Genomic DNA, 27643 nt, shown 5'->3' with positions numbered 1-27643 from the left:
ACAGCGGCCAATCCAGGCCAAGGGCACCTGGCAAGCTTCCCAAACGTACAAACATTCTATACATGTTATTCCTGGGATTGTGGATTTTTCCCAAGTCCGTTTAATGGTTTATGGACTTGTCCTTTAGGAAACCGTCCAACCCCTTTTTAAACTCTGCTAAGCTAACCACCTTCACCACATTTTCCGGCAATGAATTCCAGAGTTTAATTACACGTTGGGTGAAGAAAAATGTTCTCCGATTTGTTTTAAATTTACTACACTGTAGTTTAATCGCATGCCCCCTAGTCCTAGTATTTTTGGAAAGCGTGAACAGACGCTTCACATCCACCTGTTCCACTCCACTCATTATTTTATATATCTTAACTGCCTCAACATGGCCCCACCAAGATAACATTAAGAGTGACCATTGCTGAGTTTGTCGCTTGATCCTTTAATGGCATCTGTATTCTAAAGCAGAATTTGCTCTGTATCCTTATTAAATTAAGTACCCAAATATTTTATCTGTAACAGTACCATTTAAATTGTGCATGACCCAAATCCAATTTAGTGATGACATCTATTTATTCTAAAATGTATATACTGCACGATCTGCCATTCTTAGCAGTTCACAATAAAACACACACAATCTAACAATTTAACATAGCAGTACATAGTAACAAACCCTTTTTAAAGGGGCATGGCTTCTGACTTATCCCAATTAACCAGAAAATTTAGGAAACTGCTCAACTAAATCCAAACGAATAGCAATAGAAAGTGATCGTCCACCTAAGCAAGTGATTTATACAGAGCTTGCTGTGACCAAACACCATGAAAGCAGAGGTATTCTGGGGCTCTAAAATGAAATTAAATAAGAATTGCATCCTTTGTTTGGTAGACTATTGGATTAAAACGTAATCATCAGTCTTAAAAAAAATTCCGATTTTTTTTTTCTTTTTTTAACTTTGGAAATAGCTTACTACACCGCTGAAGCAACTAGTTGGATAGCAAAATAAGGCGTCTGTTGGGTGTCTGGGAGTTATTTTCCCTCCAAAAGATATGTTAGACAGTTACATCAAGATAAGTGATTTTTGACCAACATTTTTTGTATTTGAGGTGAGTACTCAGTGATAGCAGCATATGGTATTAAAAAAAAAAGATTTTTTTTTTAAAATAGGACAAGTGAATATGCATGAGAGAAATTTTGCATGCACAGTTTCCATTGTATGCACATTTATCTCATGTATAATCATTGTGGATATCTTGAAAACCAGACTGGCTTGGTGTGTCTCGAAGACTGGGTTGTAGTAGTTTATTAGCAGATCAAATGTTGCAAAAATGCTATAATCTATGTAAAAGGCGGAATTTAAAAAAGGCTTTCTTTGGCAGAGACTTTAGATTCCTAAACAACGTACTTGAGAGCTAATGGAGATGTCTTGTGCACCCACAATGCATGCAGCCTTAGAGCACAGCTGCTTTTACAGTGGCAGTACCAGGCTGTAATAGGAAGGAGAAGCAGCAGGTTTGATAATCCTGCTGTAAGGCTGGTGAGGTGAGGAGGGGCTGCCCAGTTGAAGGAGTATCTTGGGGGTGAGGAGTGGCAGGCCGGTCAAGTGCATGTGTTAGATGTGGGGTAGGGGATGGGGGTGGGAGGTAAGGACTACAGGGGAGAGAGAGACCTTTGCTTCATGCATCATCGGGCCATAGAGCATCTGTGCCGCGCAGAATTCTCCATGGGAAAGGCATAATTCTGCGCAATCTGTGGAGGTGGAGAATTGTGCACAAATTCAGCATTGCACAGTAGTACAAAATTCCCCCAGGAGTACATTTTACTGGTTATAAACCAAATTCTTGTGTTAAATTTCTTGATTATTAGTCTGACGTCTTGGTTAAAATACATCCTATTTTCTGTTTATTTTTTGGAGCTGGGGAGAACCTGTTTCTGGTATTTAGGCACTACCGGCAGATTTTGAATTTTCATTTATCCCATTTCCTGTTTTTCTTTATATATATATATTTCCTAGATGGTATGGTGGGTAAATTTGAGCATAGTCCTAGTAGGAAATCAGCAAAGCATTATTCTTGCTGTGTCAAGTTACTGGAAGCATTTGACTTAGAAAACAAAGTTGTGGCTACAGTCCAGAAGTAAGAGGATGGCTGTTCAAGTCTTTTGCTTTGAGTGTCACATGTATGACTTGTCTTTCTGCAGGACAGAGGCTTGTGCCACCTGCAGCAAAGACAGAACAAGTATGGAGGATCAAGTGGCTGATTTGGAAGAGCTAAGACAAAATATGTAGGGGAATCCTTAAAGGACACAGCTCTGATCTCTGTTCTAGCAGTCTCAATCTTGGTTGTGCCTGAGCCTAAAGTGTGTGGGCACGATAACTGCAACCAGCATCTCTCCCTCCATTCTCCTTCCTCCCCCTCCCCCTCCCCCAGGTGACTGGTCATCTCTCTTTTCCATCCCCACCCCTCCGTACCTTTTCAACCCTTCAGTGCTTCAGCGGTAGCGAGCAGTGACTCGTACCCTTTGCTTGCACTGGTCCAGAGCCTTTCCTCTGACCTGGTCCCACTTAGGCAGAATTGGGAAGTTGTGTCAGAGTGAAGGTTCTGGGCTGGCGCTCATAGTGGCTACGAATCGCTACTGCTGGCGAAGCAGTAAAGGGTTGAAAAAATACTCGTGGGGGGGGGGGGGGGGGTAGTTGAGAGATGCCGGAATGCTTGCAGGGGAGGGAAAGATGCTAGGTGTCTTCGGCTGGCGAGGCTTGGGGAGCCCCGCCAGCTACATTAGAGATGTGCCGCTTATGGGTAGGCCTGGGCCCAAAGTGGGTGAGATGGCGCCCACCCAGACCAATCTGTGGCTGCGCCACAGGTCTCAGTGCAGCTCTGGTGGAGCAAGATTTCCTGTTGGTGATAGGAAGTTATCCTGCAGATACGACTTGTACTGAAGGTGCATCACAAGGTCTGAGCTTGCAGAAGCTTAGTATCAGAACTGCAGTTGTTGGTGATTCATTCATTTGGACTATATAGATAACTGGGTGGCTGATGGCCATGAGGACTACTTAGTAATTTGCCTGCCTGGTGCAAAGACAGCTACTATTGAAAAGGCACGAGCTAAACAAATATAAATAGCAGCTCTTGCGTCCTGTCTAGATGTGGCATTTTTGTTTTAGAGAATGCTGAGAGGAGCTGACTGTCTTGATCCTTTTGGGCAAGAAAAGTGCTATTAGGTAGGAAACGTAAAACCAATGCCTCCAGGGTGCTGTTCTCCGATGTCCTCCCTGTTTATCCATGGGATTCCAGAGATGGGTTGAGCTTCAGAATCTCAGTGCAGGAAGGAAGGCGCTAGGTTTATTTGGAAATGGGGAGCCTTTTGGGGTAGAATGGGTGCTTTATATAACCAAAATTGAACCTGACTGCTGGCTTTAGTAAAAAAGTAAGAGTGCAGCTTTTAAACTGGATTATGGGGGAAAGATAAGTGTCATCTGAATTGGTTTTTCCACATGTTCACCATCAGGATACCTTAATTCCTCTCTTTTCATGGTATACGTAGTAGATATGTTTCACATTAGCTAAAACAACTGTTAGTAAGATTTGAAATAGAATGAAAAGTAGGTGAATAAACGATTTCAGGGGTTTATTGTAACTTTATTGTTGAACAGCTTAGTCAAGATCGGGAGGCGGGGCTGGTGGTTGGGAGGCGGGGATAGTGCTGAGCAGACTTATATGGTCTGTGCCAGAGCTGGTGGTGGGAGGCGGGACTGGTGGTTGGGAGGCGGGCATAGTGCTGGGCAGACTTGTACGGTCTGTGCCAGAGCCGGTGGTTGGGAGGCAGGGCTAGTGGTTGGGAGGCGGGGATAGTGTGGGGCAGACTTATACGGTCTGTGCCTGTGCCAGAGCCGGTGGTTGGGAGGCGGGGCTGGTGGTTGGGAGGCGGGGGTAGTGCTGGGCAGACTTATACAGTCTGTGCCAGAACCGGTGGTGGGAGGTGGGGATAGTGCTGGGCAGACTTATATGGTCTGTGCCAGAGCCGGTGGTTGGGAGGCGGGGATAGTGCTGGGCAGACTTATACGGTCTGTGCCTGTGCCAGAGCCGGTGATTGGGAGGTGGGGCTGGTGGTTGGGAGGCGGGGATAGTGTGGGGCAGACTTATACAGTCTGTGCCAGAGCCGGTGGTTGGGAGGCGGGGATAGTGCTGGGCAGACTTATACGGTCTGTGCCTGTGCCAGAGCCGGTGGTTGGGAGGTGAGGATAGTGCTGGGCAGACTTATACAGTCTGTGCCAGAGCCGGTGGTTGGGAGGCGTGGATAGTGCTGGGCAGACTTATACGGTCTGTGCCTGTGCCAGAGCCGGTGGTGGGGAGGTGAGGATAGTGCTGGGCAGACTTATACGGTCTGTGCCCTGAAGAGCACAGGTACAAATCAAAGTAGGGTATGCACAAAAAGTAGCACATGAGTTATCTTGTTGGGCAGACTGGATGGACCGCGCAGGTCTTTTTCTGCTGTCATCTACTATGTTACAGCTCTTTTGTTTTGTTTTTTCTTGTCAGGAATGTGAATGAACTGAATGCCTGCTTTTCTGAAGGTGCTGCTCTGGCAGTCTTCAAGATCATTTGTCTCAAAGACCCAGTGCCTACAGTCCCTGGTACAGCGCTATCGAGTGCCATCGAACAACAGCTTTTCTCAAAACTCCCCCCGCTGCACAGTGAAGGTATTGGGAGGCCAGCCTGTAAAACACAAGTTTTTTTCCGCATTTCTTGTTGCTGGTAGAAATTGTGCATCCCACCCAGTTCTTTCTCCCACATCCCACTCCTGTAGTGCCCCAGGAGACATGGCAGAGCAAAGGTACTGTGCGGACTATGCCAGGCGTGGTGTGGCACGCTGCAGAAAGTGCAGTGAGAAGATCATGAAAGGCATGGTGCGTATTGGAAAGGTTGTGACTAACCCTTTTAGTGAGTCTGGTGGAGACATGAAGGAATGGTACCATGTGAAATGTATCTTTGAGAAGCTGGAGAAGGCGCGAGCAACCACCAAGAAGATCGAAGACATTACAGATCTAGAAGGCTGGGAAGAGTTACAGGATCCTGAAAAGGATTTAATAAAGCAGCACATTAAAGGTATGTGACCCCTGTTCAGAAAAGCCAAGCTTACTGCAGATTGACACTGTATAAACTTCCTTTATCTCCTCATGTTTGTACTTCAGTATCCTTTATTCCAATACTAAACCCCCAGTATATAGGACTTCCAGTGTGCCTTAATTCTACCCTATGCCACCAACACAACTGCTAATCTAGAACTGGGGGACCTTCTATATTTTGACATCTAAAATGTAGAACTGTTTCAGTAACAATACTAATTTTCTGCAAAGACAAGCAGGATAGCAAGTCCTTACAGCACAGGTGACATTGACAGATCCTGCATGAGAAAACTTGTCTAGTTTTTACTAGTGTAAAAAAAGGCCCGTTTCTGACACAAATGAAACGGGCGCTAGCAAGGTTTTCCTCGGACTTTGTGAGAGAGAGAGTGACTGTGTGAGAGAGAGAGTGAATCTGCGAGTGTGTGTGTGTGACAGAGAGACTGAGACTGGGTGCGAGTGTGTCTGTGAGAGAGAGTGTGTGTGCCTGGGGCCCCCTCCCTCCCACCCAGTTCCAGTGTCCTCCCTCCGAGTTCCAGGGTCGTCGTCCCCGTTTTTTGGGGTTTTTTTTTTTCAGTTTTTGTACAGGTGGTGCATTCCCCCCCTCCGAGTTCCAGACCCCCACCTCCCTCCCTCCGATTTGCAGACCCCCCCCCCCCCCGGGAGTTCCTGAGCCCCCCTTCCCGCCGCCAACCCTCCGGGCTTCGGAGCCCATCTGTGAAGAAAGTTACGGACATGGCAGGCAGACGCATAGAATGTTGGAGGTGAGAATTATTATATAGGACGAGAAGCTTTTGAACTGCTTCAGTGTGTGTGTGTGTGTGTGTGTGTACTACTTTACACCTGCTGCTGTTGTGTGTAACCACCTTGGTCTTTGTAAGCTCTTTGAGCAGGGACTGTCTTTCTTCTATGTTTGTGCAGCGCTGCGTACGCCTTGTAGCGCTATAGAAATGCTAAATAGTAGTAATAGTAGTAGTAGTAGCATGTTTGAATTCCACTACCATTTTTGTCTCCACCACCTCCCGCGGGAGGGCATTCCACATATCCACCACCCTCTCCGTGAAAAAAATACTTCCTGACATTAGTCCTGAGTCTGCCCCCCTTCAGCCTCAATTCATGTCATCTACTTCTACCACCTTCCCGTCTCCGGAAAAGGTTCATTTGCGGATTAATACCTTTCAAATATTTGAACGTCTGTATCATGTCGCCCCTGTTTCTCCTTTCCTCCAAGGTATACATGTTCAGGTCAGCAAGTCTCTCCTCGTATGGTTTGCAACACTAATCCTATACCATTTTTGTAGCTGTTCTTTGCTGTTTCCAGTCTTTAGCAAGATAAGGCCTCCAAAACTGAACACAATACTCCAAGTGGGGCCTCACCAACGACTTGTAGAGGGGCATCAACACCTTTCTTTTGCTGGTTATGCTCCTCTCTACGCAGCCTAGCATCCTTCTGGCCACGGCTGCCGCCTTGTCGCATTGTTTCTTCAACTTCAGATCCTCAGACACCAACACCCCACGGTCTCTCTCCTGAGTCGAGTTACTAATCTCTCCCCTCCTATCTGGTATCACTCTTTTGGGTTTCTGCACCCCAAGTGCATCACTCTACACTTCTTGGCATTAAATTTTAACTACTTACTATTTAAGGAGACCAATACGCATCTGCAAGGCCGATTATATCACCAAATAATACAAATATATAGTAATAAAATAATAAATATACAAGCGAGGTCTTGTTTAATTTTTTGATTAAATTTTAACTGCCAGGCCATTTTTCTAACGTTCGGAGATCCCTTCTCATCATTTCTACTCCCTCCAGTGTATCCACTCTATCGGCTATTTTCGTGTCTTCCGCAAAAAATGCACACCTTTCCTTCCAACCCTTCAGCAATATCTCCCACAAATATATTAAACAGAATAGGCCCCAGCACCGACCCCCTGAGGAACTTTCTGATCTGTTTCTGTTGCAAACATTTCTTATATGTCTGTATCTGTTTTCAGCAAAATGAATAACCCTGAAATTGATCATATCATATGCTACAATTAAACTTAAAACTGCCAACTAGATTGCACTGGCAGCCGCCTGGAAGCAATCGTTGGCTCCACCAATTGTCAAAGTTTTACATAAAATGGACTATATGTATCAAATGGCAAAGCTTACAGGGATGAAGAACAATCAGGTGCTCCAGTTTACCAAAATATGGGACAAATATAAGCTTTGGAGATCCCAAGCGGGAATTGACTTAGATGCTCCGCAATTGATAATACCAAGGAGGTGAAATCACTTGGCAAAGTCGGGCCTTTTTGTGGGCCCGAAGTATTAAGTATAAAAGCAGATACACCACAGAGATCCATAGAACTATGAAGAGACTGGGGGGGGGGGGGGGGGGGGGAGAGGGGAGGAGGGAAGGGAAAGGAGATATCTCTAGGATGTATAAAGTGATGTCAAAGGTTGTATATCTAGGTTGTCTATACACTAAAATAAAGTTTAAAAAAACAAAAACTGCCAACTAATCTGTTGCCATAAGTTGCCAAAACCGAGCTTCTCATTTCCCCCCCCAAACCCACCTCCCCGCTCCCCCCGTTTTCTATTTCTGTTGATGGCTCTCTCATTCTCCCTGTCTCCTCAGCTCGAAACCTTGGGGTCATCTTTGACTCTTCTCTCTCCTTCTCTGCTCATATCCAGCAGATCGCCAAGACCTGTCGTTTCTTTCTTTACAACATCCGTAAAATCCGCCCCTTTCTTTCCGAGCACTCTACCAAAACCCTCATCCACACCCTTGTCACCTCTCGTTTAGACTACTGCAATCTGCTTCTTGCTGGCCTCCCACTTAGTCACCTCTCCCCTCTCCAGTCGGTTCAAAACTCTGCTGCCCGTCTCATCTTCCGCCAGGGTCGCTTTACTCATACTACCCCTCTCCTCAAGACCCTTCACTGGCTCCCTATCCGTTTTCGCATCCTGTTCAAACTTCTTCTACTAACCTATAAATGTACTCACTCTGCTGCTCCCCAGTATCTCTCCACACACGTCCTTCCCTACACCCCTTCCCGTGCACTCAGCTCCATGGATAAATCCTTCTTATCTGTTCCCTTCTCCACTACTGCCAACTCCAGACTTTGCGCCTTCTGTCTCGCTGCACCCTACGCCTGGAATAAACTTCCTGAGCCCCTACGTCTTGCCCCATTTTTGGCCACCTTTAAATCTAGACTGAAAGCCCACCTCTTTAACATTGCTTTTGACTCGTAACCACTCGCCTCCACCTACCCTCCTCTCTTCCTTCCCGTTCACATTAATTGATTTGATTTGCTTACTTTATTTTTTGTCTATTAGATTGTAAGCTCTTTGAGCAGGGACTGTCTTTCTTCTATGTTTGTGCAGCGCTGCGTACGCCTTGTAGCGCTATAGAAATGCTAAATAGTAGTAGTAGTAGGGAGCCAACAGCTGTTAAACAGTTGTTTAGGGGAGGCCCATTGAGAGTTGCTGAGAACTTGGGAGGTTAGTATTGACAATTCCCAGGCTTTTTCAGGATTCAGCAGACTTTTACAATAATGTACAACTGCTAAAAGGATGGCTTAACATGCCTGGATGTTTTTTCAGGGTTTAAAACCTCCATCTGCAAATCTTCATTGAGCCTCCTTTGTCTGCTTCCAGTATCACTACCAATAGAGACTTTGGGTAGCATTCAGTCAATGGGGATGGCTATGAGGGAGGCACTTTCATTACGATTCGTGGTGAAATCACTATTAAACTTTAGTAGAGCAAGCACACGGGATCTTTTAATGGTGAACAATTGAGGGTAAAGCTAGAAAGAAAGCAAATTTTTTTAACGGGTCGGAAAAATGAGTACTTCTTATGCTCCTTTTTTGTTAATCTTTAATCACCATCCTCTTCCTCGTTTCTACAGATTGTATGTCTGAACCACATTTGGGTAATTCTTGAGTGCTGGGACATATGCTTTTCAAGATAACACCCTCAAACCCATTCTCAATTGTTTCAGTACTCTTCTTTAGGTCTAAGTGCACTCATCTCTGTGATACGCCTTAGCACAACCTTCTTCTGATAGACATGAAAACTGAACTTGCGTCTTCAGGGCCACAGCATGCAGTAAAGACTTTGGCAATAATTGTCAAATTTATATTTTTTTGCAGAGCTGAGTGCCAAGGTGGGAGGCACACCAAAGAAAAAAGCTACTGTGCAGACCAAGCTCTCTCCTAGTGGGCAGCTGACCTCTCCCTCCAAAATATCAACAGCTACAGCCAGTCCCTCTCCCAAAAAGGGTTCCAGTTTCACAGGTGAGACAGTTCTTCGAAGAATTGATATTCTCTCAGTTGCCTCTATCATGCATTGAATGTGTGCTGCTACATAGTATAACCCAGGGGAGTAGCCAGACCTCGGCGGGGGGGGGGGGGGGGGGGAGGGGGTGCTGTTTAGCCGCCTCCCCCCGCTACCGACCACCGCCCGCCCCTGCCCTGCTGCCGCATCAGGTACCTTGTTTGCTGGCTGGGGTCCCCAATCCCCGCCAGCCAAGGAGTCTTCAGTGCCGGTCGACTCCAGCGCCTTTGTTGTGTGATCTGTTTCTGACGCCTTACGTCCTGCACAGGGCTATATGCAGGGTGCAGGACATAAGGTGTCAGAAACAGATGATCACACAACGAAGGCGCCTGAGTCGACCGGCGCTGAAGAAGACTCTTCAGCTGGCGGGGATTGGGGACCCCCGCCAGCAAACAAGGTACCTGATGGGGCGGGCGTGGAGGGGAGTCAAATGTAAAGGGGGCCAGGGCGCAATCTTTGGGGGCCCATGCCCCGTGGTCCCACGTAGCTACGCACCTGGTATTCATTTATTTATTTATTTTATGGCATTTGTATCCCACATTATCCCACCTCTTTGCAGGCTCAATGTGGCTTATATTTCGTCATGGATACTGGAAGTAGCATTGAATATACATTTGGTTTACAGAGGGTTTTGTGTTACATGGTAGTAAGATAGATGAGGGCGTTAGAGCAGAAAGACATTATAACACATTATAAGACAGTCTAGAAGTTTTAAGACTATACAGTTACACATGTTGAATTATACAGTTACACATGCTGATATATCTTGTCGAAAAGATAGGTTTTCAATAGTTTGCGGAAATTGGTCAATTCATAGACCGTTTTCAGGTTACGTGGCAGCGCGTTCCAGAGTTGCGTGCTCGTATAGGAAAAGGTAGATGCATGCATTGATTTGTATTTCAGACCCTTGCATTTGGGAGGATGTAAATTAAGGAATGTGCGAGAGGATCTTTTTGCGTTCCTGGGTGGTAGGTCTATCAGGTCTGACATATAGGCTGGGGCGTCACCATGGATGATCTTGTGGACCAGGGTGCAAAGTTTGAACGTGATACGTTCCTTTAGTGGGAGCCAGTGTAATTTTTCCCGCAAGGGTTTCGCGCTTTCGTATTTTGGTGTGCCGAATATTAGTCTGGCTGCTGTATTCTGAGCTGTCTGGAGTTTTTAAAGTATTTGTTCTTTACAGCCAACGTAAAGTGAGTTGCAGTAATCCAGATGACTAAGTACCAATAATTGTACCAGATTGCGAAAGACAGTTCTTGGAAAAAATGGTCTGACTCTTTTTAGTTTCCACGTTGCATGAAACATCTTTTTAGTAGTGTTATTTGCGTGGTTCTCAAGTGTTAGGTGTCGCTCAATTGTGACACCAAGGATTTTTAGGGAATCCGAGACTGGTAAATTTAGTTTAGGTGTGTTGATGGTGGTAAAGTTATTCTTGTTGTATTGCGAGGTTAGTACCAAACATTGGGTTTTCTCTGCATTGAGTTTCAACTGGAAAGCATCTGCCCAGGAATTCATAGTATGTAGGCTTTGTTTGATTTCATTGGAGATTTCCCTTAGATCTTGTTTGAATGGGATGAAGATCGTTACATCATCAGCGTATATGTGTGAGTTTAGGTTCTGATTCGATAGTAGTTTGGCCAAGGGTGTCATCATTAGGTTGAATATGGTCGGTGAGAGGGGAGATCCCTGTGGAACTCCTCATTCAGGTATCCATGTGGCTGATGTAGTCGACTTTGATGTCACTTGGTATGAGCGTGTAGTGAGGAACCCTTTAAACCAGTTAAGAACGTTGCCTCCAATTCCGAAGTATTCGAGGATATGTAATAGAATTCCATGGTCGACCATATCAAATGCATTTGACATGTCAAATTGTAACAATAGAATGTTGTTGCCGTTTGCTGTTAGTTGTTTGAGTTTGGTCATAAGCGTGACTAATACGGTTTCAGTGCTGTGATTAAAGCGAAATCCTGACTGAGAATCGTGTAATATTGAGAACTTGTTTAGATAGTCTGTGAGTTGTTTGGTGACTATACCTTCTGTTATTTTGGTAATTAGTGGGATGAATGCTACTGGTCTATGTATAACCTATACATTGGAGATTGCCAATAACCTAGTTAACTCTGTAAGTCTCTTAGTTTTCTGCTGGCACAGGTGCATGAGCAGAACACCTGGAGAAGGTGCTGATGCAAAGAGGAGACAGAGAAGAAATGGGGTAGAGGGGGTGCTGCAATTGGGCAGTGATGTAATAGGAAGAGAAATTCAACACTGGGTTTTTGTGCAAGACTTGGGGAAATGTTATCAGGCCTGGATTCAAACAGTGAAGAAATTCGGGTATTGGGGTACCTGTGCAAGCAGAGAGGCAGGGAATGGGAGGCTATGACTTGCTTTTTCTGAAGCACTTCTAGACACACAGCACTGTACAGATACACATGTTTTTGTTGCATGGCACTTAATCTAGTTGGGAGAAATGACAAATAATAGTTTACCGGAACTATATTATACAAATATGGTTAACATTGTAATGACTCAGGGGCTCCCGCTCCAACAGGATAAGTAGAATAGTAGTAGATCCGACTCCTCTTCTCACCAGCCCAGGCACAGAATCCTAAGGGAGGGGGAAACCTGGAATGACCCTGGAAAGGAACCCAGCCCTATAGTCACTCCCTGGAAGCCCAACAGTCGGTCTGTTGTCAACATAAGGCCAAACTTCCCCTGTCCTTTTAACATATACAGAAAAGCCTCCCTCCTGTAAATTCACCTCCTCATAATCACTTCCCCACACCTCATAATCCAGATACTGCTTAAACAAAATCTGTTTGTTGTAACATTTCCCAAATTTTTTCCTACAGAATGGCCCCTTATGGCTTTTCCATTCGGTAAACACAACTTAACTTGGCTCACCATTTCTGTTGAGAGGGAACTCCCACCTCTTTCTAGTTAACAGCCAACGTCAACTTTGCTGCACTTAGTCAATGGCGAATCAGTTTGATCTGGGCTTGATTCAAACCTGGTATATCTCTCTTAAAGAGGAAAATTATTGGATTCTAGGGTAGCAACAGCCCCATGAGCCAGCAAATTTTAAACTGTATGCTTTTCCAAAAGGCTCTTGGTTTAGGGCATGTCCACCAAATGTGACTAGGAGTACCCTTGTCACCACAGTCCTGCCAACAGGCTAATGAGGCCTTTGAAAACCGGTGGCTAATCGTATCAAGGTACTAAGGATGTTAGTCTAATATAGCTTATCTACTATAATATAACTTACCCTCAACGTTCTGAAGACAACGTTCTGAAGTCACGCAGTCACTTCCTGAAGGATTCATGGATTCATGGTGGTGAAGCCACAACACTGACCATGTCTCTCTGCCCCGCCCTCACATGACGGACCAATCAGAAAAAACACCCTCAACATTCTGAAACACATAGGACCATCACAACACCGTTCCCAGGCAACACTAGGCAACGTAAGACGGACCAATCAGAGGAAACTACGTGACAATAAGGGAGGAGCATTCCCCAGCAGAATAGCTCATTATCTGTGCAGCACGGAGAGCATAGAACCACCGCTAGAACGAGAGAAGAATATTCCTGCTGTGGGTATGTGCAAAAATAGACCGGGGGGGGGGGGGGAGAGAATTTTTAAATGCATAATGCCAGTACTGAAGAGTGCCAGAGGGCCTATAGCACAGACTGTATTTGGGATTGCTTGACATGGAGTCAGAGGAGCCGGAAAACAACGTGCCCGTCATCATCTGGGACGTGGGCGAACAGGACAAGCTGCGGCCCAGCTGGAAGGATTACCCGCGACCCAGCCAGCAGCAAACAGTGACCAAGGACAGCACAGCACATCCCCCAACCTGAAGCAAAAAACAAAACAAAAAAAGACACACATCCAACAACCTACACACACACACAAAATAACTCTGTGACACATACACACACACAGAAAAAAAAAGCCACATGCTAGCACCCGTTTCATTGGTTTCGGAAACGGGCCTTTTTTACTAGTGTAGTATATTGCGTGATTTATTTAGTGTTTTCTTCTTGGAAAGTAATGAAATTTATTTAAAACTCTAAGAGGACTCCTTAAAAAAAAATGTTATCCTAATTAGGACAATCGACTTTAAATGAGGAATTGTGCTGGGGGGTGGGATTGAAGACTAAACTAGACCCTGCTGTTCCTTCTAGAGGCTGTAGCAGAAAGTTCAAGTTTTAAAAGTTTGAAACTATAGAGAAAAGTGTTTAATACTATGGAAACTAAGCTGTGCTGCAAAACTTAAGTTAAAACTCTATACTGGGGTTTCCTGTGACTTTCAGTTCTGCTCTATACTAATGCTGTCGTAAACTCTAGAATAGTCCCTTAACTGCTAGCCAATGAAACTATAATAGAGACTTTAAATGCTAAACAAACAAAACCCTAAATTTCTTAAACTGCCTTTGCTAAATAAATAGAGTAACTTAAAAATAGACACTGAGATACCTATTTAAATCCACCTTTCCCAAGTTTAAAAGCAATTTCCCAGCAAATAACTTACCAATGAAGATTTGTCCTGATCTGGAAGTCCTTACTCCTAGACAGAGAAGCTCGATTTATGTCTTGGTGGAACCTACTGGATCTTTGGAGGCATGTAAATCCATTAGTGAAGGATTATACATATTACTCACAGACACACTATTGCTACTCTTGCATCGATTACTAGTTGGGAGAACCCTCTGTATTACAGTGGGTATATTCCCATTTTATTGCCTCCTGAACCTGGTCTGATCATGCCCCCATGATCCTGCACTTGGGCCCAAAGAGACATCTGCAGAGGACTCGTACCCCTTGAAAATCTCACTCAATTGGAGTGTGGCATAAGAGTATATTCAGTTTAATGACACAGTTGAGGTGTTGCCCATAATATTATGGGAGGACCTTAAGGTAGTAATTAGAGGGCAGTTAATTGCTTTGCAAGCACATATGTTTAAAAGTCAGAGGCAAGTGGAATGTACCCTAAGGTGATAACAGGCCCAATTACAATATCAGGCTGTAGAGGGAGGGGAGTCAGGTTTCACTAGGCACTCAGTTACATCAGACACGCTTACAGCTTCAGCAGTGGCCTAATGGTTAGTGCAGCGGGCTTTGATCCTGTCAAACTGGGTTCGATTCCCACTGTGGCTCCTTGTGACCTTAGGCAAGTCATTTAACCCTCCATTGCACCAGGTACAAAAAACTTAGATTGTGAGCCCTCAAGGGGCAGAGAAAGTACCTGCATTTAATGTGTACAGCGCTGCGTACATCTAGTAGCACTATAGAAATGATTAGTAGTAGGAGTTGCAGTTGAAAAAACAAACCACCTGTAATGCTATCTCTTGTATTATAGATGGTCTTGGCCACTTCTACAGCTGATATACAAAAACGTTTTGTAGAGTTCTATCGAACTCTTTATACCTCCGATACCTTTCCTGCTACTGATGAGATTCGGGCATATCTAGCTGTTGGTGGCAGCTGGAGAAACACTGTCTAAACTTATAGAATTGGATCAGTGATTCCCAAACTACGTCCTGGAGGCACCCCAGCCAGTCAGGTTTTCAGGATGCCCACATTCATGAGAGAGATTTGCAGGTACTGTCTCCACTGAATTCAAATCTCTCATGAATATTCATTGTGGATATCCCGAAAACCTGACTGGTAGGGATTCCTCCAGGATCAAATTTGGGAACCACTGACTTAGATGAAGTTAATTGGGCTATTTGTAACTTGCTGAATGGCAAATCGCTCGGGCCAGATGGTTAACAAATAAATTCTACGAAAGTTTTAGGACACTCCTAGCTCCACTACATGTAAAAATTTTTAATGCCCTGGACGAGAGCACAGAGCTTCCTACTACGTGGCGCCATCATGCTTTTGCCTAAACCGGGGAGGGAGCCCCATTTTTGTAGCTGTTACCGGCCTGTGTCCCTGCTTAACACGGACTATAAATTATTTACAAAACTTTTAGTGGCACGCCTCCAGCGAGTGCTACCTAAATTGATTCATGCAGACCAGGCTGGGTTCATTAGAGGTAGACAAACCTTTGATAACATCCACCGAACCCAGCATATTATTCATTGTGCTTGAAGCAAGGCAATTCTAATGCTTCTCCTGTCACTTTACTTGGCGAAAGCGTTTGACCGCGTTCAATGATCATTTATGTTTCTGTTTTGGAGCAAATTGGTTTTGTGGGTTGCTTCCTTCATTGGCTACGCCTAATTTATACAAATCTCCAAGTGCTCCTGAGAGTCATTGGCGCCTGTTCAGACTTCTGTTTTATAACATGGGACACAACAGGTCTGTGCTCTGTTTCCCCTGCTTTTTGCATTTGTTATTGTGCCATTCAAACTCGACCAGATATTATGAGCTTTCTGTGGAGGGGCATTACCTCCAAAATTATGCTTTTTGCAGACGATATTTTATTGACCCTCGCAGATCCTCATGGCTCACTGGTTGGTACCATACAGGAGCTGCGGCACTATGACGTCATCTCTCGCTTCAAAGTAAACATGACCAAATCAGAGACTTTAAATATCACCTTGGCTGCAGACCAGGATCTTGCATTACAAGCCAAATTTCCTTTTTGATGGGCTCCATGCTTTATTCGTTACTTGGGTTTCAATATTACCAAAAATTAACTGATCTTTATGCAGTTAATTATCCCTCGAACGTGAAAGAACTGTTTGCAGATCTAGAGAGATGGGAAGGATTGGGGCTGTCATGGATGGGGTAGGATCTCAGCTTTGAAAATGATGCTCTTACTTAAATTGCTGTATTTATTTATGGCTCTACACTCCCCTTGCCGAAAAACCTTTTTGTTAAAGTGCAGCAGAAGGCCTTTCCTTCATTTGGAAGCGGCACCTTACTACTACTTGTAATTTCTATAGCACTACTAGACGTACACAGTGCTGTACACTGGACATGAAGAGACAGTTCCTGCTTGACAGAGCTTACAGAGGGTTAGACGGGCTATGCTATATCAGGTCAAGATGAAGGGAGGAATAGGGTCCCAAACTTTCTTCTTTACTGTCAAGCAGCTAATGTGCGTATCCTGGCTGAATGGGGCCATGAGATGCGAAAACTATGGGTAGCCCTGGCGCAAGCATGGATAGATCCTATACCTCTGTGGGCTTTAGCTTGGCTGCCTAAGACCCAACTTTTAGCTGTGCTCCGTTCAGCACCGTTACTTCATTGTCCATTATTGATTTGGAACAGGGTAAGGCAACAGTTCTTCCCAGGAAAGGAATATTTCTTGCAAATGGCAATCTGCTTCATGTTTTCCCTGGAGAAGTTGGATTTTTGCTACCGCAACTGGAAACAACGGGACCTTTATACTTTGGGCCAAGTGTGGGAGGATGGAGAATTTTTGTCATTTACAGATGTACTGTTAATGTGTGTTCTTTGTACCCTGCTCAGATGGCTGGCTGAGCAGGCTATAAATGTAATTAAATAAGATGAATATGGGTTATCTCCTGGAGGAGTAGCCTAGTGGTTAGTGCAGTGGACTTTGATCCTGGGGAACTGAGTTCAATTCCCACTGCAGCTCCTTGTGACTCTGGGCAAGTCACTTAACCCTCCATTGCCCCTGGTACAAAATTAGTACCTGAATAAATGTTAACCGCTTTGAATGTAGTTGCAAAAACCTAAGAAAGGCGGTATATCAAGTCCCATTTCCCTTCCCCTCATTATGAATTTCATTATCAGCAACTACTACTACTACTACTACTTAACATTTCTAGAGCGCTACTAGGGTTACGCAGCGCTGTACAATTTAACAAAGAGAGACAGTCCCTGCTCAAAGAGCTTACAATCTAATAGACAAGTGAACGGTCGGTCCGATCGGGGCAGTCAAATTGGGGCAGTCTGGATTCACTGAACGGTAAGGGTTAGGTGCCGAACGCAGCATTGAAGAGGTGGGCTTTAAGCAAAGACTTGAAGATGGGCAGGGAGGGGGCTTGGCGTAAGGGTTCAGGAAGGTTGTTCCAAGCATAGGGTGAGGCGAGGCAGAATGAGCGGAGCCTGGAGTTGGCGGTGGTGGAGAAGGGTACTGAGAGGAGGGATTTATCCTGTGAACGGAGGTTACGGGCGGGAACGTAAGGGGAGATGAGGGTAGAGAGGTAGTGAGGGGCAGCAGACTGAGTGCATTTGTAGGTAAGAAGGAGAAGCTTGAATTGAATGCGGTATCTGATCGGAAGCCAGTGAAGTGACCTGAGGAGAGGGGTGATATGAGTATATCGGTTCTGGCGGAATATGAGACGTGCAGCAGAGTTCTGAACAGACTGAAGGGGGGATAGATGGCTAAGTGGGAGGCCGGTGAGGAGTAAGTTGCAGTAGTCCAGGCGAGAGGTAATGAGAGCGTGGACGAGAGTTCGGGTGGTGTGTTCAGAGAGGAAAGGGCGAATTTTGCTGATGTTAAAGAGGAAGAAGCGACAGGTCTTGGCTATCTGCTGGATATGCGCAGAGAAGGAAAGAGAGGAGTCAAAGATGACTCCGAGGTTGCGGGCAGATGAGACGGGGAGGATGAGGGTGTTATCAACTGAGATAGAAAGTGGAGGAAGAGGAGAAGTGGGTTTTGGTGGAAAGACGATAAGCTCGGTCTTGGACATGTTCAGTTTCAGGTGGCGGTTGGACATCCAGGCAGCAATGTCGGATAAGCAGGCCGATACCTTTGCCTGGGTCTCCGCGGTGATGTCTGGTGTGGAGAGATACAGTTGGGTGTCATCAGCATAGAGATGATACTGGAAACCATGAGATGAGATCAGGGAGCCCAGGGAAGAGGTGTAGATTGAGAAGAGAAGGGGTCCAAGGACCGATCCCTGGGGAACACCAACAGATAAGGGGATGGGGGTGGAGGAAGATCCATGAGACTACCTTTATAGGAGGGCGTTGGGGGAACTACAGTTAGCAGAAACCGGTCTTGAATGAGCAATGAGAGGGGGTGGTGGGCGGGGTTGCATATCACAATTCTGTATAGCTCTGCTCTCGTCGGATACCCCTGTTCTCTACTGTATTCACAAATGGGAAGCTGTGTTGGGATCCAACTTTGAAGTTATTCAGTGGGAGAAGTGTTTTAAGCATCTCCTTAGGGTCTCGGTCTCAGCTAGCCATGTTGAAAATGGATACAAGATATTTTATCACTTGTACTATAACTCCAACATTTGTTACAAATGTTTGGATCTGGGACGGGTCAGTGCTGGCGGAACTGTGGAGCAGTAGACGATATGTACCATACTTGGTGGATCTGTCCCACAGTTCACCAGTTTTGGATGGACATTTTATTTTACAGCTACTGCGGAAGATACTTCAAGTTAACTATCTTCATAAAGCAGTGTATTGCTTATTACATTTCAAATCATGGGGAATCAAAAAAGACTTTCATAAATTAGCTACCAGTCTTCGTTGCAAGTAAATTGGTTATTGCTTGGTCTGTCAACAGAGCTGGAGATGCCATCACTCCCCCAGAGTCCTTCAAAATTAGGCAATATATGCCAGATTACTAAACTAACTTCATTGCACACTTGTTGATTATTGAGCTTCCACAAAATCTGGGATGTTTATGTTGTGTGGAGAAACACCTCATTGACTGATTAGGCTACAGCTTTTCCTTTGTTAAGCTGACTTTTGCTAAGCAGATGGATGAGTCTCTACTCTCCTGAGAATGTGTTATTGTTTTGTATTGTGAACATGTTGGCATTTGCTGCAGTTTTCACATTGCTGTTTGTACTGTTTATTTTAATACATGCAAAAAAAAAAAAAGACAAACAGGACAAATAAGGGAGTTACTTAAGGTGGGAGAGATAAAACAGACATGGGTACTGAACAACTGAATAGGAGTTAAAAGCAGCCTCAAAAAGGTGGGCTTTTAGCCTAGATTTGAAGATGGTCAGAGCTGGGGCTTGACGTCCTGTTTTAGGAAGTCTATTCCAGGCATATAGTGCAGCAATATAAAAAGAAACAGATTCTGGAGTTGGCAGTGGAGGAGAAAGGGTACAGATGAGAGAGATTTACGCGATGAACGGAGTTCCCGGGGAGGAATTTAGGTAGAGATAAGAGTGGAGAGGTACTGAGGAGCTGCGAAGTGAATGCACCTGTAAGTCAATAAGAAGAGTTTGAATTATATGTGGAGATGGATGGGGGCCAGTGAAGTGACTTCAGGAGAGGGCTAATATGAGCATTGTGACACTGGCGGAATATAAGTTGTGCAGCAGAATTTTGAACAGATTGAAGGGGAGAGAGATGGCTTAGTGGGAGACCTGTGAGAAGCAAGTTGCAGTAGTCCAAGCGAGAGGTGATAAGAGTGTGGATAGTGTTCCCATTGTATGTTATTTTTTCTTCATAACATCTGTTACAAGGGAGTTTTTCAGCCTTCTGGCAAGGCTTGGTACTTTTCCCATCTTCAAGGGAAGTCATTTGACTTTCATTTATGCTTGCTGTTGCGATGTCTTCCTAAGTATTATCTTCACAAATTCTCTATAGTTCAAAAGTTCTAGAGTTCTGCTATGCAGCCACCCACTTTGAGGGCTGTGTTGTTATATCCTACAAGTTCTGGACTGGTCTGGTGAAGATTCTAAGGAAGGAGAAATTATTTTACCTACTTTCCTTTAGTCTCTCCAATCCAGTCCAGATTCCCTTGCTTGTATGTCAGGTGCTGAACTGAACAGGGTAAATAAGCTTCAAAACCACCTGCATCTTACAGATTCTAGATTGAACAGCTCAAATGAACTGCTAAACTGCAGAATTTGTCCTCTAAGCCTACAAGAGAGAAAAGTTATTAGGAAATAACTTGGAAGAGTCCAAGTCCCTTTCTTCATGTTCTCTTATACTCCCTTTTTCCCCTTTGTGGGTTTTTTTTTCTTAGGATTAACATATGTGTTATTAATTCACTAGGAGGCTCATTTTCAAAGCACTTAGACTTACAAAGTTCCATAGGTTACTGTATAACTTTGTAAGTTTAAGTGCTTTGAAAATATGTCTGTAGGTACGAGAAGTCATGTCCATTGCTTTGTCAGTTGAAACACTGGTGATGTCAGGCTGCACAGTGCACTTGCAGGGCAAAGCACACAGGACTGACTTCTTTGTCTTCATCCACTGGTCGATACACACTACCCACAAGTTCTTGACTGGTCTGGTGAGACTAAAACAAAGAAAATTAGTAGGTAAGATGTTTCCCCTTATGAATCCCATGGTGCAGCTCTTACTTCTTTCTTAGTGTGGTCTTGACGTCTTAAATTTGACAGGGAGGGAGATGATCTATTCCATCTCTACCCTCCAGCAAGCAGTGTATATTTTATAGCATCCATATTAGCCAGGCTCCGATTGGGGTTTTTTTTTCTGTTTAATGTTTTTGTGTGTTGTCTTACAGAATTTGGAAAGCTTCTTTTTTTTTTCCTTAGGGGTAGGGGTTGTAGGGAGGGGGAGGAGGAAGGAGGAACATACTTGGACCTAATGCAGTGATGGGAATATGTGAGTTATGACTATGTTTAAAATTCCAGGCTTTCTTAAACTGAGAAAAGTCAAATAAAAATGTTTTTTTGAGCTCATGGTCTGAATAACATTAAGAGGAAAAGAGTACCATCACAGTTGAAACTGAAGGCCAGATGAATCCCACTATAAGAGATTTATCCCCACATGAATATTTGAAACACAAGGGAAAATGGATCATTCAGGTTAACTTAATCCTATAAGATGTAAGAGGTATAGCAATCTTTGTAACTAAGCATTGTTTACCTGTTTCTAACCAATTTATAGATACAAATGGTCAATATGTAATCTTAAATGGTATATGAAACAAGGCAGTGATTGTACTGATGTGCATCTAACACATCTCCAAAACTTGGTTAATGAGCTGAAATGTGTGGAAGGTCCCACATGCCTTGGAGGCAATTTCACTTGCATTCTGCTGCCATCTGACAGGTCTGAAAACAGGCTAGTGAGCAGGTTGGGTACCAGGGAGCTACAGTGTTACCTGAAAGAACTGAAATTGATGGACATCTGGCATAATTTACACCCAGGGGAGTAAGATGTTACTTTCTACTCAACAGCTTACAACACCCACTCCAGCACTGATTTTTGGTTTTAACTGTCTTTGCTTTGTTTTATTTCAAGAATTGTGCTGTAACCTGCGGGCTTGCAATATTAGTCCTTTTAATGTAATCTCTGATGTAGGAGGAGATAATTTTCCATGTACATGTAGCGTGAATAGAATCCTCTTAAGTCTCTCTTTTTTTTTTTTTAGAGAAGCTGATGTGATATGTGATGAATTTGTACAATTTAACATCCTGATGTACCTTTTATGTACTCTATAGCATACAGCTAAAGCTGGTTTGCTGGGAAACATGACAAAAAAGATTCTGTCTTAAAAAAATTGAGTACTTGGTAAGTTAGATGCACTAAGCACAGCAACTACTACACTTAACATGCAGCATATAAATATTTTTACACCACTAACATAGTAACATAGTAGATGACGGCAGAAAAAGACCTGCACGGTCCATCCAGTCTGCCCAACAAGATAACTCATATTTGCTGCTTTTTGTGTATACCCTACTTTGATTTGTACCTGTGCTCTTCAGGGCACAGACCGTATAAGTCTGCCCCGCACTATCCCCGCCTCCCAACCACCAGCCCCACCTCCCAATCACCGGCTCTGGCACAGGCACAGACCGTATAAGTCTGCCCAGCACTATCCTCACCTCCCCACCACCAGCCCTGCCTCCCAACCACCGGCTCTGGCACAGACCGTACAAGTCTGTCCAGCACTATCCCCGCCTCCCAACCACCAGTCCCCGCTTCCCACCACCGGATCTGGCACAGACTGTATAAGTCTGCCCAGCACTATCCTCACCTCCCAACCACTGGCTCTGGCACAGACCGTATAAGTCTGCCCAGCACTATCCCCGCCTCCCAACCACCGGCTCTGGCACAGACCGTATAAATCTGCCCAGCACTATCCCCACCTCCCAACCACCGGCTCTGGCACAGACCGTATAAGTCTGCCCAGCACTATCCCCGCCTCCCAACCACTGGCTCTGGCACAGACCGTATAAGTCTGCCCAGCACTATCCCCGCCTCCCAACCACCAGCCCCGCTTCCCGATCTCGACTAAGCTCCTGAGGATCCATTCCTTCTGCACAGGATTCCTTTATGCTTATCCCACGCATAGAAACCTTACTTAATGTAGTCCAGGTATTCATCAAACAACAAAAACTTTGTGCTCATTAATAAATCCAAACAGCTTCTAATATGGTAAATTCAAAATAAAGCACCAACAAAAGGTGGGAAGTCCAAAACTCCACAAAACAAAGCAGAAAACAGAAGGGGGTGGAGAAAAACACATGTCAAGCAATGTGCAATCCAGAGAGCAGCCTTTATTAAACATAACCCTTACAAATGACCCAACACGGTCACCGTGTTTTGCATTAGGGGTCTATGAAAACAAAAATAACTAAAATATACAACAGAACAGTAAGGGTCCCTTTTACTAAGGTTCTTAGGCTTCTATGCGCGTCCAGCGTGCGTCAGTTTGGAACTACAGCCCCAGGCGCTAATTACATTTTTTTATGCATGTCTGACAGAAAATATTTTTTATTTTCTACCGCGTGGCGCTAAATGGGCGGTAATCGGCAGTGTACGTGCACTAACGATTACCGCCCGGTTAACGCATGAGGCCTTACTGCAAAGTCAATGGGTGGTGGTAAGGTCTCAGGGCCAAAATGGATGCGCACCAATTTTTATTTTGCTGCATGTCCATCCTTTTTTGCAGGTATGCTGGAAAATGGACCCGCACGCATCCAGTATACGCGCCTGCAACAGCTTAGGCCATTTTCTGGCGCACCTTAGTAAAAAAGACCCCTAAATGTGTGTGTGTTCTGATTCAGTGGCCAGTGTCAGTACGACCTTTACTTTCCTGCGAGTTCTGGCTCTGCCCCCTGTCAGCATTTGAATGGGAAGGTAGCGGCAGTGGAGCTACCTGCCTGCTCAGTGCTGGCCAGCTTACCAGCTGTCTTTACTGTCAAGTTCAGGACTTTAACACCTGTGTATGTGTGCCTGCCTTTATGCAGCATATGGGCGTTGTGCCTAATTGGTAGGATATGTTCTTAATTTTTCCACCTAATTAAGCTGCTCTTGTTCAATACTTAATATCTTAATCCATCAAACTTCTCTTCTTATCCAATTCTGTCTAGTCCATAATGGAATTTCTTTTAGTTAGGTGGCTCCCATTTTTATTTCTCTTATCATGCTCGGTGAGTCTCCGTTTATTTGCACTTCAGGAATACTGGTATAGCCCAGTGATTTATACATCTAGGCAACACATTCATTGCCCTCCCATCCTAGAAATACTGTATTTCCTCATCCATTCAGTAACATTCTATGGCTTTTTCCTTCAAGAAGCCGTCCAACCCTTTTTTGAAGTCCGCTAAGTTAACCGCCTTAACCACCTTTTCCAGCAGCAAATTCCAGAGTTTAACTACGCGTTGAGTGAAGAAACATTTCCTCTGATTCATTTTAAATTTACCACACTGCAGCTTCATCGCATGCCCCCTTGCCTTGTATTTTTGGAAAGCGTAAAGAGACGCTCCACGTCGACCCGTTCCATTCCACTCATTATCTTACAGACCTCTATCATATCTCCCCTCAGCTGCCTTTTCTCCAAGCTGAAGAGCCCCAGCCTCTTCAGCCTATCCTGATAGGGAAGCCGTCCCATCCCCTGTATCATCTTTGTCGCCCTTCTCTGCACCTTTTCCAATTCCACTATGTCTTTTTTGAGGTGTGGCAACCAGAATTGAACACAATACTCGAGGTGCGGTCGCACCATGGAGCGATACAACGGCAGAATAATATCCTTATTTTTGTTTCCCATCCCTTTCCTAATGATACCCAACATTCTATTTGCTTTCCTAGCCACAGCAGCACATTGAGCAGACGTTTTCAACGTATCATCAACGACGACACCTAGATCCCTTTCTCGGTTGGTGACTCCCAACGCTGAACCTTGCATGACGTAGTTATAGTTTGGGTTCCTCTTTCCCACATGCATCACTTTGCACTTGTTCACATTAAATGTCATCTGCCATTTAGATGCCCAGTCTCGTAAGGTCCTCTTGTAGTTTTTCACAGTCTTCCTGTGATTTGACTACTTTGAATAACTTTGTGTCATCGGCAAATTTCATTACCTCACTAGTTACCCCCATCTCTAGGTCATTTATGAATATGTTAAAAAGCAGAGGTCCCAGCACTGATCCCTGAGGGACCCTGCTAAACTACCCTTCTCCATTGTGAATATTGACCTTTTAGTCCTACTCTCTGTTTCCTCTTTCAACCAGTTTTAATCCACAGTAAGACACTACCTCCGATCCCATGTCCCTCTAATTTCATAAGTACATAAGTACATAAGTAGTGCCATACTGGGAAAGACCAAAGGTCCATCTAGCCCAGCATCCTGTCACCGACAGTGGCCAATCCAGGTCAAGGGCACCTGGCACGCTCCCCAAACGTAAAAACATTCCAGACAAGTTATACCTAAAAATGCGGAATTTTTCCATTTAATAGCGGTCTATGGACTTGTCCTTTAGGAATCTATCTAACCCCTTTTTAAACTCCGTCAAGCTAACCGCCCGTACCACGTTCTCCGGCAATGAATTCCAGAGTCTAATTACACGTTGGGTGAAGAAGAATTTTCTCCGATTCGTTTTAAATTTACCACACTGTAGCTTCAACTCATGCCCTCTAGTCCTAGTATTTTTGGATAGCGTGAACAGTCGCTTCACATCCACCCGATCCATTCCACTCATTATTTTATACACTTCTATCATATCTCCCCTCAGCCGTCTCTTCTCCAAGCTGAAAAGCCCTAGCCTTCTCAGCCTCTCTTCATAGGAAAGTCGTCCCATCCCCACTATCATTTTCGTCGCCCTTCGCTGTACCTTTTCCAATTCTACTATATCTTTTTTGAGATACGGAGACCAGTACTGAACACAATACTCCAGGTGCGGTCGCACCATGGAGCGATACAACGGCATTATAACATCCGCACACCTGGACTCCATACCCTTCCTAATAACACCCAACATTCTATTCGCTTTCCTAGCCGCAGCAGCACACTGAGCAGAAGGTTTCAGCGTATCATCGACGACGACACCCAGATCCCTTTCTTGATCCGTAACTCCTAACGCGGAACCTTGCAAGACGTAGCTATAATTCGGGTTCCTCTTACCCACATGCATCACTTTGCACTTGTCAACATTGAACTTCATCTGCCATTTCCTCTGTAGTCTTTCATGAGGGACCTTATCAAACGCCTTCTGAAAATCTAGATACACAATATCAATTATTTACCGATGTGTCCCCTCCTTTAGTGGTCTAAGAAGGGGTTTAATTCTTTTGTATAACTGGTTTTTTTCTTTGTTATATATGCCTCTGTGTTTCTAAAGCAAGTGTATGCTTGTGAATTGTAGGTACTTTTTTTGTTAATTTATATTTCCATGTAATTTCATTGAGTGTTCCCTGGTCTTTGTACTTTTTAAAAGAGTGAAAAATCGATTCACTTCTACAGTCAGCAGCAAGAGTGGAAATAAACAAATAATTACGTCTCAAAACCCTTATAGCCTACCAGCCAAGATCAGGAGATTACTGTCAGCAGGTAGGGCCAACAGAGCACAGTGGCAATTGTGCTCTGTTCTCTGCTGAGAAGAGCAAGGCATAGTGTTTGGAAGATAGAGAATTGGGTGAATCATGTGAGGATTTCCAGATTCAAAACACAAAAAAGTTGAATAGCAGAGGATATACTAGTTAATAGCTTGATAAGATGTAGAAAGTGATTACTGCCTGGACCAGGATCACTCCCAGGAAGACGTAATGGAGAGTGTGAGGAATGTCTTTAGTCTTTTATCCTTTGGCTGCTCTCAATCCCTGTTGTTGTAGCAGCAGCCTTCAAGGAGGTAAGGGGAAAATTCTGTATTAAAAAGAAAAAAAAAGCTTGCATTATGGAGGCATTCTAAAGTGCTTTAAGTTTCAGTGTTTTGCAGAATGCATGCAGCATGATTTGGGGTAGCATGCAGAGGTGTTGGATGTGGTTTTGGCAGGCTCCTTGGTGCTCTCTTTTTCCCACACGCCTGCAGGTGTCATTTTTACCCTCACACCAAGTGATGAACCTGAGGTGCCAGCGGCAGGAAATCAGCTAGGGTCTGGCTTGGCTTTGCTGCTGGGTTCTCAGGACAGCGCGCTGGCTGAGGGTTGCAGTGAGGGCTCTGGAGTTGAGGACACCTGTTTTCACCCGAACTTGTGCTTTTGATGCACAAGGGTTTTTTGCTGAAGTGGCCTGTGGGGTTTCCCTCTTCCGTGCATGGACCAGGAGGGACTCTGGGGGGCCCTCTGTGATCTTCTCTTTGATCTTCTCTATGATCTCCTCCAAGCTTCAGTCAAGGAGGTCTCGGTGGTGGTAACGGCTACGGCATTGTGTGGCTGATATGGCCTCAAAGTTTCATTTGGCTCGGTTGCCATTTCGGGGAAAACTTCTTTTTGGGGCGGACTTGGAAAAGATTGTTAAAGATCTGGGAGAGTCCAGGGACCAGTGTCTGCCCTAGGACAAACCGAAGCATTTCGCAATGTTCAGACCCGTTCCCATTTTAAGGAGGCTAAGCGTTACCGTCCGAGCCGCTCTGATTCTTTTCAGAGATCACATTTTCAGGAGAAACAGTAGCCCTTTTGGGGAGACAGGCGCTCTGGTGCCTCCTCCTCTCAAGCTGCTTGAGTGTCCCAATGATGGGTCTCTAGTCCATCCTACACCGGCCATAAGGGGACGGCTGTCACTCTTTCTAGGAGAATGGGAAAGGGTTACATCAGATGAATGGGTCTTGGACGTGATCCGAGATGGATACAAGCTGGAGTTCTTACAGACTCTTGGTCTTTCTCATGGAATTCGCTTTCAAGGCTCCGGCAAAGATGGTGGGTGTCAAGAGACTCTCTCCGCCTTGGTTAACTTGAGGGCGGTTCTTTCCTTACAACTTTGGAGCAAGGTCTTGGCCGTTACTTATTTTGTGGTGCCCAGGAAGGGCGGGTCCCTTCGTCCCCTGCTCGACCTCAAGTAATTAACAGGACACTTCGGGGCCATCATACTCAGGTGGAGATCTTGCGGTGTCCCCCCCTGGCCAGGAGGCTGTGGCTTCAGGGTCAAGTAGAGAGCCTGCTGTGCCGGTC

The 27643-nt window shown here is 44.8% G+C and overlaps 1 protein-coding gene across 1 annotated transcript in view; it reads left to right on the top strand.

Moving 5' to 3' along the window:
- The window catches only part of LIG3 (DNA ligase 3), a 158693-nt gene that overhangs the window by 11939 nt on the left and 119111 nt on the right, over positions 1–27643 (top strand). Inside the window, exons 2-3 of the mRNA XM_030222374.1 lie at positions 4525–5091; positions 9255–9398. Coding sequence (XP_030078234.1) covers positions 4542–5091; positions 9255–9398 — 694 coding nt within the window. The 5' untranslated portion in view covers positions 4525–4541. The remainder of the gene's footprint in view (positions 1–4524; positions 5092–9254; positions 9399–27643) is intronic.

This window comes from Microcaecilia unicolor, chromosome 13, assembly GCF_901765095.1.
Source record: "Microcaecilia unicolor chromosome 13, aMicUni1.1, whole genome shotgun sequence".
Taxonomy (NCBI): Eukaryota; Metazoa; Chordata; class Amphibia; order Gymnophiona; family Siphonopidae; genus Microcaecilia; species Microcaecilia unicolor.
The sequence above is the reverse complement of the archived record's forward strand: the minus strand, read 5'-3'. Positions and strand labels throughout refer to the sequence as shown.